Below are 13521 nucleotides of genomic sequence, written 5' to 3'. Positions count from 1 at the left end.
CAATACCTTTATCAATCAGTCAATCAATTATCTATATGCCAGATGTGCCATTGCATGCCTGTAGTCTCAGCACACAGGAGGCTGAGGACGAAGAGTTCAAATTCAAGGCCAGCCTGGGCTCCAAAGGAAGATCCTATCTCAAAAAACAAACCATACAACAAAAAAGCAAACACTTTTCAAATCCATTTTATATTTGATTATTATTTTGTTTTATTTTTATTTTATTTGTGTGTGTGTGCAGATGTGCTTACTCTTGCATGTGTGTGTGGAGACCAGAGGTTGATATAGGTTATCTTCTTCTTCAGTAGCTCATCTCTAGAAAAATTTAGTGGCTGAAGAGATGGCTCAGTCCTTAAGAGCACTGGCTACTCTTCCAAAGGACCCAGGATTGATTCCCAGCACCCATATGGCAGCTCACAACTGTCTCTAACTCCAGTTCCAGGGGATCTGACGACCACCTCTGGACTCTGCAGGCACTACATGCATGTGCTACGCAGACATATATGTAGGCAAAACACCCATAAATGTAAAATACAAATAAATAAATAAAAATGAAAAAGAGTGCATAGTGCTCTTGTAGAGGGCTTAAATTCAATTCCCAGTACCCAAATCAGGTGGCTCATGATGACCTATAACTCCAGCTCCAGGGACTCTAACACAACACCCTCTTCTGGCTTCTGTGGGCAATTGCATATACAAGCACATACCTACACACAGACGGATAAATACTTTTTTTTTTTTTTTTGAAACAGGGTTTCTCTGTGTAGCCCTGGCCATCCTGGAACTCACTCTGTAGGCCAGGCTGACCTCAAACTTTGAGAGATATGCCGCCTTCACCTCTACAGCGCTTAGGATCAAAGGTGTACATCACCATCACCCAGTGAGAAATACTTTTTTAAATTTAAGTTTTATTGTTATCGGGGTGTGTGTGTGTGTGTGTGTGTGTGTGTGTGTGTGTGTGTGTGTGTGTGTACATACCACTACACACATGTGGAAGTCAGAGGACAACTTTGTGGAGTTCATTTTCCTTTTTCAGCTTTCCAGGGGTTCTGGGGACTCAAACTCAGTTGTGTGGCAAATGCCTTTCCTTCCTTAGCCATTTCACTAGCCTCTCCACCTTAGTGTTTGACTGAGCGTGGAGCCCGCTGACCATTGAGTTCTTGGGAGTCTCTGTGTCTTCAAGTCTTCATGCTTGCACAGAAAACAATTTACTGACCGAGATATCTCTCCAGCCAGAGGACTGATTGTAGAGGACAGTTGTTCTAAAGAAGTGGGACTTCCCTGAGAGGATGATGATGGGGTTGATCTTGAATGATACAAAGATCTGCATAGGATGGAGCAAAGAGGTACCGGGAACCTAAGGCGAGCAGAGGGTGGTATTGAAGGATCACTCTGCTCAAATCATCAGAATCAGCTTAGCTTATTTGCTATGAAGAGATGCATACATCTTCAGTGCGCTTAAGTCTTGACTGAGCTTTAAAAATTATACGTATTTACTGGGGGGTAGGGAGCCTGTGTAGAGCTCAGAGGAGAACTTTTTAAAAACCAGCTCTCTCCTTCAGCCATGTGGGACCCAGCCAGTGAACAGGAGTCTTCAGCTGCTGAGCCACCTTGCTGGCCTAAACCAAGAATAATAGCAGTTCTAGCACCCAGGCAATGTTCCTGATACATCCCTTGCCAACTCAAGTGTTCCACTGGTCTTTGGACACCAGCCATTTTCAATAGCTTGTCCCCGTCTGTCATCCGCATGGGAATCCATAGTATGTACTCTGTGTCTTGCTTAATAGTCTCTGTGCTATCTTCATGTTGACATTTTTGTTTGTTTCTGACTAAAACAGTTCCTTCCTTTTTTATTGCTGTGTAGTAGGCCACAAATACTATACCTGAGTATTCCATAAATACGCCATAGGCTAGTCATAGTTAGTCTACATTTGCAGATACTTAAAAATATTTTACTTTTACTGTGCACATGCACACATGACGTGGGGTGGGTTGTGTGTGACCTGGTGGGTTTGTGGAGGTTAGATGACATTGTGGGATTAGTTATCTCCATCTGTCTTTATATGGGTCCAGAAGATTGAACTCAGGTTGTCAGGCTTGCTCAGCAAGCAGCTTTGCCCACTGAACTCTCTGACTGGCCCACATTTGTGAATACTTATTTCTACTTTTCATAGATGCTTCTATAAGCTTTTTGTACATCTACCCAAGAGCTTCTGTTTGGCCAGGGCTTAGAGCATCAGAGCAGAGATTGATTCTGTCCCTGGGGGGCCTTTGGTAGTTTCCAGTGACAGTTTGAAAATTTAATTTTACTAAGTTTTCTTTCTTTCACCCCTCCCTCCCTCCTTCCTTCTCTCTCTTTTTTTTTCTTTATGTATTTCCTTAATCAATTTTTTTTTCCAGAAAGGGTCTTACTACAGATCCCTGGCTGGAACTTGTTATGTAGACCAGGCTGGCATCAAACTCACAGAGATCCACCTGCCTCTGTCTCCTGAGTGCTGGGATTGAAGGGATGTGCCTCCACACCTGGCCCTTTCCGTATGTTTTTGTTTTGAGACAGAATTTCTCTGTGTAGTTTTGGTGCCTGTCCTGGATTTCACTCTGTAGCCCAGGCTGGCCTCAAACTCACAGAGATTTGCCTGGCTCTGCCTCCTGAGTGCTGAGATTAAAGGTGTGTACTACCACTGCCCAGCCCCTTTCTATATGTTTAAAGACATTTTAAAGACATTTAAAGACATTTAAAGGGATTAATGTATTTCAAGCTGGCCTCAGAGCTCCATGTAACCAGAAGGATGACCTTGAACCCCTGCCTCCACCTCCCAAGTACTAGGATTATAAGTGTGGGCCACTACCCCAACTTTGATAGAGTTTCTTTTGTTTTGTTTTGTAGACAGGGTCTTCCTGTGTAAGCTCATCATGCCCTTGGATTTTTGATCCTCCTTCCTTTGCCTGCTGAGGGCTAGACTTACAGGTGTGAGCCTCTCCACCTGGTTTCCAGTATCATTTTTTGGTTGTCACATATTGGACAGCAGATGCCACCAGCATCCAGTGAGTGGAAGCCTGAGGTGTTGCTGAACATGTACCCTCACTACAAAGAGCTATGTCATTCTGAATGTGAGCAGAAGCATTGCTAGTTTAAAGTTCAGTTTGGATGTCTTCGGATGCTGTGACCAAGCTTACATCCATCTGGCAGGTGATGGGGAGGTTATGGATGATGGCTCTGGAGTGGTGTGAGTTCCATCAGTGGCTCCAACAAGACCTGGCATCCATAGTTAGACAAGATCAGCTTGCTGGACCACCCCCATCGTCCTCTGGCTGACTACCCGTTGGAGGGCACCCTGCATGTCCCGATTGCGCAGTGTGTAGATGGCTGGGTACAACAACGGTGTGAGGTTTATGTAGATGAGGGACACCAACTTATCTTCCTCCAAGGAGCGGCTGCTCAGGGGTCTGGCGTACATGGCCGTAGCACAGCCGTAGTGGAGCACAGCCACGGTGAGATGTGATGCCACCGTGTTGAAGGCCTTGCGGCGGCCAGCACCATCCCCCACCCCCAGGATGACCACCAGTACCCTGGTGTAGGACAGCAAGATAAGGATTAGGGGCAGCACCAGCAGAAGCATGCAGGCGGCCAGTAACACATGTTCCTGGAGGTCCCGGTTCCCACAGGCCAGAACCAACACAGCTGGGAGGTCACAGAAGACATGATTGACAAGGCCACCACGGCAGAAAGGCAGCTGGAATATAGCAGTGGTGAGGCCCAAGGCTAGGACAGAGCCACCCAGACAGCAGGAAGCTAGTAGGGCCCAGCAGATCCCAGTGGTCATGAGTTGAGGGTAGTAGAGAGGGCGGCAAATAGCCAGGTAGCGGTCCAAGGCCATAGCTGCCAGCAGCAGGCACTCAGAGCCACCCAGAGCCACGAATAGACCCATTTGGGCAGCGCAGGTAGAAGGTGCCACTGCCTGGCCACCGGGGGGTAGGAGGAACCCAGCCAGCATTCGGGGAGTGAGTACCAGAGTGTAGGCCACCTCTACTGCGGACAGTGAACCCAAGAAGAAGTACATGGGTGTGTGCAGAGTGGGTTCTGCCAGGGCCAGGCTCAGAATGAGCAGGTTCCCGGCCAGGGTGGCCAAGTAGAGTGGCAGGAGGAGAGAGAAGAGCAGCACGCGGAGGCCCTGGGGCCACCCTGAGAAGCCTAGGATAACAAATTCCTGTGGTGCCGTCCAGTTGGGCTCAGACCAGTGGCTCTGGTTGGGGCCTGGTGGAGGACAAACCAGAGAGAAGCATCGTGGCGGACATCATCCTCCCAAGATCCTTTATCTTCTCCCAGACCAAGAACTCTGTGTCAGCTCTCTATAGCCCGCCCTATGATGGTTCACTTTATTTTATTATTTTTTAATTATATGTATCTATGTGGGGGGGGGGGTCAGAAGAGGATTAGATCCCTTGGAGATGGAGTTACAGGCTATTGGTGCTGGCAACAGAACTGGAGTTCACCAAGTCAGCCAAGGGTCTTTATGAGCAATAGCCCTGTGTATATGTGGACTTAGCCATGGTGACTACTAAACCTGTCTCGGGACTGAGCCCCACTCTTTGCTCCACACTGTGTTCAAGGCCCTACGCCGCCAAGCATTTCTCCTCACACACTAAATTCCATCCGGTCCTTCTTTGACTTGTTTTGTGCTTTTCAAACCAAACCTCTCTTTCTTCTGGACACAGAGCTGACCAGGCTTGGAAATAGGTATCCCAGGATCAATTCCCTCTCCAGTGCCTTCAAGTAAAAGGAGGGGCCACACCCTGCCAGAAGAACCTCATTCTACCTCATGACCCTCACTGTCTCTCTCCTGGATGGTCACAACTGATTCTAGTGGGCCCTTTCCCTCCCAGTAAGAGTCCTAGATCACATTTTAACATCCGTGTGTATGTGCTTGTGTGTATGCACATATGCATGCACGTGTGTGTGCGCATGGGTGTGTGGGAGGCCACATGTCAACATCAGGTGGCTTCCTTAATCTCTGTTCATCTTAATTTTTTGAGACAGGGTCCCTCATTGAAACCGGGGCTTAGAGATTCTGCTAAACTACCTGGCCAGTAAGCACCATGGATCCTCCTGTCTCTAGCTTCCCCATCCTGGACATTATAGGTATGTGCCATTATGCCTGGCTTTTTAACATGGGTTCTGGGACTTGAACTCAGGTCCTCATGCTTGCAAACAAGCACTTTACTGACTGAGTTATCTCTCCAGCTTCACGTTTTATTTATTTTTTTTCCTATGAGACAAAGTCTCTGTGTAGCTCAAGCAGGTTTGGAGTTTCGTGATCCTCCTGCCTCAGCCTCCAAAGTGCTGGGTTTACAGGTGTGCGCCGCCACCCTTGGCTGTCCCTTCTAATAACTTCACCACCAACTACAGTGAGCTTTTATCAAGAGCAGACGTCAGGTCCTTGTTTCACCATCTCATCCTTGCTTTCCAGATGAACTCACTTTCCTCAACTCAGCTTTCAATATCCTTCATGATGTTGAGTCCAGCTTCACTGCTCATCAGTATCCTCTCCACACCATGACCCGTTAGAAAGTATCCAGTCCCACATGCTCTCTATCTTTCCACCTGTTATTTTCTTTTTGGATTTCCTTGGAGACTTTATTTTGTCTATCTGGAAATTTTTAGGCTGAGTGTGTAACCTTGCAGTATAGAATTTATCTAGAATCTATATGTGGTGTGGCTGGCTCAGTGGTAGAGCACTTGCCTAGAATCCCCCAGTGAGGGGCTGGGATGTGGCTCAGTGGTAGAGCACCTGCCTAGAATCCCCCAGTGAGTGGCTGGGGTGTGGCTCAGTGGTAGAGTGGCTCAGTGGTAGAGTACCTGCCTAGAATCCCCCAGTGAGGGGCTGGGGTGTGGCTCAGTGGTAGAGCCCCTGCCTAGAATCCCCCAGTGAGGGGCTGGGGTGTGGCTCAGTGGTAGAGCACCTGCCTAGAATCCCCCAGTGAGGGGCTGAGGTGTGACTCAGTGGTAGAGCACCTGCCCAGAATCCCCCAGTGAGGGGCTGGAGTGTGGCTCAGTGGTAGAGCCCCTGCCTAGAATCCCCCAGTGAGGGGCTGGGGTGTGGCTCAGTGGTAGGGCACCTGCCTAGAATCCCCCAGTGAGGGGCTGGGGTGTGGCTCAGTGGTAGAGCACCTGGCTAGAATCCCAACGAGGGGCTGGGAGCATGGTTCTGTGGCAGAGCACTTGTCTAGCAGGCATGAGGCCCTGGATGCCATCCCCAGCACTGCCAACAAAACAAAACAAACTAACACACACACACACACACACACACACACACACACACACACACACACACCTGTAGACTATCTGGAAAAGTTCTATTTAATCTCCAAGGCTGCTGTACTTATATGTCTATCCACAGGCAGGCTGGATGTCACTCTCTGAAGCTACAGTTGCCACGGCAACCCCATTAACCTCCGCTTTCTGGGATGGACAATCTGAGCTATGTCTATGCAGTTTGCTGAATTACTGAAATTCGAGGGATCAGTTTAACTATCTTCAATCCTCACACATTTGTGCTGCACACCCGATCACCCTTAGTTATTTCCCCAGCCTGGGTTTCCATCCCTGAAACCTCAGAGAGCCCCCAGCCTCACCGTTTCCTATAGCGATTGCTCCAAACTCTGCTGCATTCTCCCTAAACATGTTTTTGGCACTTCTCATCACTGAGACCATCAGCTTCAGCAGGGATGTGCAACTAATCACTTTCCTATTCAATACCTCCCTGAACTATTAGAATCGATCCATTGCCACACTCAGCTACCAAAGGTCATGTTAACTATGACATGCATTTTCCTCTCCTTTCCGTTCTTATCCTCCATACCTTAACATTTTCCTTCACTGATACCATCACCATTTTCATCATCACCATCATCATCATCATCATCATCATCACCATCATCATCACCATCATCATCACCATCATCATCACCAGCACCAGCACCATCATCATTTTTTGGTGATGCTTCATATAGAACCCAGGGCCCTTTCTGAATGCTAGACAAATGCTCTACCATTGGATGACATCCTTACCCCTTAATAATTTTGGAACAGTTATGAAGCAGCAATGAAAATAATTTTATGGTTGGGGGGTCACCACAGCATGAGGAACCATATTAAAGGGTTGCAGGATTAGGAAGGTCGAGAACCACTGCTCTAAATCCTCCTGCTGCAGCCCCCTGAATATTGGGAGTATAGGTGTATGCTACTGCATCCAGATGTTTTTAATGTTTTGAGGAGCCTGAAGTACCACTAGAGGCCAAGCAAGCATTCTGCCACCGAACCTTTTCTCTAGTCCCCCTTGAAAACCAACTCAAGCTCTGAGGCTGAAGAGAGGGGCCCGAGGGAAGGGAAAGTAACGTCTTGTGAGCATGAGGACCCGAGTTCAATCCCCAGGACCCATTTTGTTGTTGTTGTTGTTTCTGTTTTGTTTGTTTGTTTATCCAGGTGTGGTGACATTCACACCTATAACCCCAGTACTGGGAAGGTAGAGACAGGATTCTTAGGGCTCACTGGCCAGCTAGTGTAGCCTAGTTGGTGAAATCATGGCAAGCAAAAGACCCTGTCTCAAACAAACAAACCAAACCAAACCAAACCAAAACTCAAGGTGGATGGCACCTGAGGAACCACAGCTGAGGTGACCTCTGGTGTCCATGTGTACGCACACACATATCTGTGTACTCTCAAGCATGCATGTACAGCATACACACACACAAAGCTAACTGAAACTTAGCTCCACGAAGTTCAGTGGGTTGGGTCCGGTCTTTGCTTCCTTAGAGGCGCTTACCCACCTACCTTCAACGCCATGAGACAGAGAGAGTAGGCTGAGGTGAGGTCCCACCATCACTGGAGCTGTCCTCTGTAGTTAGTCAATGGTCCCTCTCCTCACTGGAGGCTCCTGATGGATTATGGTCATGTTGCAGAGCTCGGCTGTACAGGGAACCATGAGCTCACCCCTTTGATGCTCACTACAAGATGTTGTGCAGGGCACATGTCATGGCTACTATAAAATGAGAGTCAGGCCTTTATGTCTCTTCTACAGCTGTTATTTTGTGGCACTATAAAAAGTTGTGTTTGTGGTTATGGTTTTCATTTTCAAAATAAACCATCTATTTTTTTTTTATTTTTTTATTTTTCAGGCTTCTTGAGACAGTGTTTCTCTGTGTAGACCTGGCTGTCCTGGAACTCGATCTGTAAGACCAGGCTGGCCTGAAACTCAGAGATTCACCTGCCTCTGCCTTCTGAATGCTGAGATTGAAGGTGTGCACCACCACCACCTGGTTATAAACCAACTTTTAAAAAATATGCACTTGCTCATGTGTGTGAGCCACACTGGCTAGAGGTTACCCCAGAGATCTTCCTCAACAACTCTCTTCTTTTTTTTTTTTTGGAACTGAGGATCGAACCCAGGGCCTTACACTTGCTAGGCAAGTGATCTACCACTGAGCTAAATCCCCAACCCGAACAACTCTCTTCTTTTTAAAAGACTTTATTTATTTTGGTTCTGTGTATTTGTGTATTTGTGTCTCTGTGTGGACATGTGTGCCTATGTGTGGGTGCCTGAGGAGGCCAAAAGAGGCTGTTGGGTTCCCTGGAGCTGGAGTTACAGGCAATTCAATCACCAAATGTGTGTGCTGGCAACTGGACTTGGTTCCTCAGGAAGCCTCCAGTGCTCTTCACCACTAAGCCATCTTTCCAACCTGTCCACCTTTTTTTTTGAGACAGGGTCTGTCACTGAACCTAGAGCTCACTGATTTGGCCAAGACTGGTGGGCCAGCAAACCTCTGTGTCTACCTCCCCAGTACTGGGGCTGTAGACACACACTGCCACACCTGGCTTCTACATGAATATTGGGGTCTGAACTCATGTCCTTATTCTTTCAGGAATTTACCTACTGAGCCTCTCCCCAGCCCCCATCTTATTCTCTTTCTCTGTCTCTGTCTCTCTGTCTCTGTCTCTCTCTCAACAAGGGTTCTTTGTGTAGCTCAGACTGTCCCTGAATTCACTCTGTAGCCCAGGCTGGCCTCAAATTTACAGAGATCTGCCTGTCTTTGCCTCCCAAGTGCTGGGACTAAAGGCATACGCCGCCATGACCAGCTTCATCTTATTCTTTTAAAGATAGTTTTATTCTTTTAAAGATAGTTTAGGCATCTTAAAAGATGCTAAAAATATTAAGACATGGTGGCAAATGCCTGTAAACCCAGCACTGGAGAGGTTAAAGCAGGGGGATTGTGAGTCCAGGACCAGCTTGGGCTCAATGATGAAGCCTCATTTCAAAATCACCAATGAGGACAGCAAGGTGGCTCAGTGGATAATGGTACCTGCTGCCAAGCCTGATAACCTGAGTTTGATCCCCAGGACCCACACTGTGGGAGGAGAAAACCCATTTCCCTGGGTTGTCCTTTGACCTATATATACAATAAAGGAATAAGTGGATTTTTTCCTGAAGGTGTATGATATTCCCTTAATCCAAAGACTTACAAGCAGATCTCTGTGACTTCCAGACCAGGTTGGTCTACCAAGCAAATTCCTGGCCAACTAGGGCTACATAAGTGAGAATCTGTCTAAACAAACAAACAAACAAACAAACAAACAAAACACTTTAAAGCAAATAACTATATAAGCAGAAGATGATTAACTTGATCTAAGCACCACACAATATCTAGACATATTCAAACATACCTTTCTTGTGTTTTTTAAAAAAGATTTGCTTTACCTGTGTGTAGGTCTGTGAACTATATACATGTAATGCCATGAGGAAGCCAGAAGAGGACACAGGATCCTCTAAGGCTAGAGCAGCTGGGGCTCTTAACCACTGAGCCATCTCTCCAATTTTATGGTTTGTATTTTATTTGTGCCCCCATCCCCGACAATTTTTGTTTTTATGTGCCGGTTAAAACAGTTTTAAAAGGCCTTGTGACTTTTTTCAAGAGTTCATGAACAAGTCTGTGTGCCAGGCGGGGTGGCACATGGTTGCAATTCCAGCACTTGGGAGGCTGAGACAGGAGGATCTCGAGTTTGAGAGGTCTGCTTAGATAGAGACCCTGCCCCAACTTTCCCAGCTAACTATCATCATCACCATCATCACCACCACCACTGCCGCCACCACCACCACCGCCACCACCACCACCACCGCCACCACCACCACCACCGCCGCCGCCATCACCACCACCACCACCACCACCGCCGCCGCCATCACCACCACCACCACCACCACCGCCACCACCACCACCGCCACCACCGCCGCCACCACCACCACCACCACCACCACCACCGCCACCACCACCACCACCACCACCGCCACCACCACCACCACCACCACCACCACCACCGCCACCACCACCACCACCACCACCACCGCCACCACCACCACCACCACCACTGCCGCCACCACCACCACCACCACCACCACCACCGCCACCACCACCACCACCACCACTGCCACCACCACCACCACCACCACTGCCACCACCACCACTGCCGCCACCACCACTGCCGCCACCACCACCACCACCACCACCACCACCACCACCACCGCCATCATCATCTTGGAAAATAAGAATACAGCTGAGTGTGGTGGCACACACCTTTAATCCCAACAACTCAGAAGGTAGAGGCAGGCCGATCTCTGTGAGTTCAAGGCCAGCCTGGTCTGCAGAGCCAGTTCTAGGTTAGTCAGGGCTCCATAGTGAGATCCTGTCTCAAAAAAACTAATAATCAAGGGATTGGACTGTTGCTAATATGTGAGGCCTGGAGTCAATTCTCAGCACCTCAGAGAAGGAAAGGAAAAAAAAAAAGAGGAAAGACATTGGCTTGATTTAGAAAGAGAAGTCAGTTGGCAGGGGTTGTTAGCCTAGGCATAAATGGGATGGCATTTTTGGACAGATCTTAGAAGAATCTTTGAACAGTGTACCTATTCCAAAGGCTCTTTCAGGCCAGTGAGGTGACTCCCTAGGCAAAGGCACTTGCTGCCAAACCCAGTGACCCAAGTTCAATCTCTAGGACCCACATAGTGGAAGGAGAGAATTGACTCCTTAGAAGTTGAAGTTGTCCTTGGACCTCCACATGTGTACTATGGAATGTATGTGGGCACACACATGCATGTGTGCACGCACATACACACACAAATGAATACAAAATGTTGAAAACAAACAAAGGCTATTCTTAGCTGTCCCAGTGTGTGTAGGTGTCCTGTACACGAGTGCTGGCACACACTGCATTCCGCTCTGGGCTAGCCTTAGGTATCAGTGAGCTCTGGAGCTTAGTCTTTGATGTGGTATGGTGTTGTTATTGAAACAGGGTCTCATGTAGCCCAGGCTGCCCTAGAATTCATTATGTAGCTGAGGATGACCCTGAACCACTCCCACCTCTTCCTCCCATGACAGGCATGTACTGACTCCCACACCTAGCTTCTGTGCATGCAAGACAAGCACCCTACCAACTGAGCCAAATCCTCAGCCCTCTGATGTGATATGCTACCCAAGTCACAATTCTCTCCTAGTGTCAGATTCCTCACCTGAAGGGTCTGATGGGGCGTTGGGGCTCACCTATGTTTCAGCTGAGATCATACTTATCGGCCGTCAGCGATCACAGGGAAATTCTCGTCTTCTTGAACACCAGCAGCATCCTCAGCCCACAGGGTGGTGCCAGTGCTTGTTTTAAATGATGTGTGTGGTGCATCTGGTGGAAGGGTCCCTTCATTTAGGAAGAACCAATGAATTAAAAAAAAAATACCAGGGCTGGTAAGAAAACTCAGTGGGCAAAGGTGCTTGCCACCAAGTCTGCCAACCTGAGTTCAATCCCTGAGACCCACTGACCCACTTGCAGAAAGACAGAACTGACTCCCAGAAGTTGTTCTCTGACTGCAACATGTGCCTTTTGCATTTGTGCATGTGCTCGTGCACACATACACACTCTCATGCACTTGTGTGTATGTGCACACACACATACACACCAAACAAACAAACAAACAAACAAACAAATAACTGTAATAAAAATTAAAAAAAAAAAAAAGCTGGGCATGGTGATACACACCTTTACTCCCAGCACTTTGGAGATAGAGTCAGGAGGATTTCTATGAGTTTGTGGACAACTTCGTCTATATAGCGAGTTCCAGACCAGCCAGGGCTACATAGTGAAATCCTTCTCATAAATAAATGGATGAAAAAAGAACAGAACAGACAAGACTAGCACACCAAGATGTGTTTGTCTTTCTCTTGGCTCCCTGCCCACCACATCCCACTTTAGATGCAAATATTTATCTGGAGAGATGGAGCAAGTAAGGGAGGAAAGAAGGAAGCTGGACAGGGACTTGTAGTATACCCAGATCCTTCACCTGTTGCCCTGACGCCAAGACTCTGATGCCCCAGTCCTGGATGAGGGTGATGAATAAAGCACTTGCTATGTGAGCCTGAGGACCTGGGTTCAACTCCCCAAATCCCACGTAAAAGTCAGGTGCAGTAGCCATGCATCCGTACTTGCCATGCTCATGTGGGGAGATGGGAGTTGGGTACAAGAGAACTTACAGGAGCTGGCCTGTCAGCTAGCCTGGTGTATGCTGTGGTGAACAATAGAGAGCCTACCTCAAAGTAAGGTGGAAGGTGAGGGCTGACCTTTTGTTCCTCCAGCCACCACTTACACACTGTGGCATGTGTGTGATGTCAGAGAGAGAGAGAGAGAGAGACAGAGAGAGAGAGAGAGAGAGAGAGAGAGAGAGAGAGAGAGATAGAGAGAGACAGAGAGAGAGACAGAGAGAGACAGAAAAATAGAGATTCTAGCCTTTATCTTTCATTCCCATCCCTATAGTTCCATGGTTTCCTGGGTGTTGTCATCACTTCCACATTACTCTTCAGTGACCATGTTTCCACATTCTCTCTAAACACCGATGGGAAGGAAAAGGAGAACAAGAACAGTGACCACCTACCACAATTGGTATCACTATCAGTATTGATCCCTCACAATGTACAAATGATGATCTAAGCACTATCCATGTATGGTATCACTTCCTATGTAGTCACAGCTTATGACACTGCAAGATGATTATGTAATAGGCATTATTATTGATTCAGAGATGGGGAAGCTGAGACCAGAGAGGGTGACTTATCAAAGCTTTTCCCTGCAGGAATATTTTTTCCAGATGCTAATATCAAAATATGCTCTATGGAAAGGGCTTGCAGCATATGTATCTCTTTCATATGTCTGTGTCTCTCCATCCATCTGAGGAGAAGATGAGAAGGGCCTGAAAGAAAGCAGAAGACTTTGAAGCACACAGAGAGACAAAGAGACAGAGATCTGGAGAGACTCAACTGGGGGTGGCATGTGAGGCAAGTGTGTGCCTGCACACAAAGCATGCCAGGCAAGTGAGGACCAGAGACCAGTGACATTGATGGAGCAGCCAACTCAGGTGGCTCAGAGGGCTCTGGGCTGCAAGAGTACAGATGGGAGAGAGAGGGGGGGGGAAAGACTGGGAGAGAGGAGAGGGATTG

At 47.8% G+C, this 13521-nt stretch overlaps 1 protein-coding gene across 1 annotated transcript; it reads right to left on the bottom strand.

Moving 5' to 3' along the window:
• Nucleotides 1-3269: 3269 nt before the first annotated feature.
• Nucleotides 3270-12503, bottom strand: LOC118572604 (olfactory receptor 10AC1-like). The gene is made up of 2 exons (XM_036172330.1): nucleotides 12359-12503; nucleotides 3270-4255 (listed from the first exon to the last, which is right to left on the bottom strand). The coding sequence occupies exons 1-2, from the start codon at nucleotides 12501-12503 to the stop codon at nucleotides 3270-3272; spliced, it is 1131 nt and encodes a 376-aa protein (XP_036028223.1).
• Nucleotides 12504-13521: the final 1018 nt, after the last annotated feature.

Source organism: Onychomys torridus, chromosome 22, assembly GCF_903995425.1.
Source record: "Onychomys torridus chromosome 22, mOncTor1.1, whole genome shotgun sequence".
Taxonomy (NCBI): Eukaryota; Metazoa; Chordata; class Mammalia; order Rodentia; family Cricetidae; genus Onychomys; species Onychomys torridus.
The sequence above is the reverse complement of the archived record's forward strand: the minus strand, read 5'-3'. Positions and strand labels throughout refer to the sequence as shown.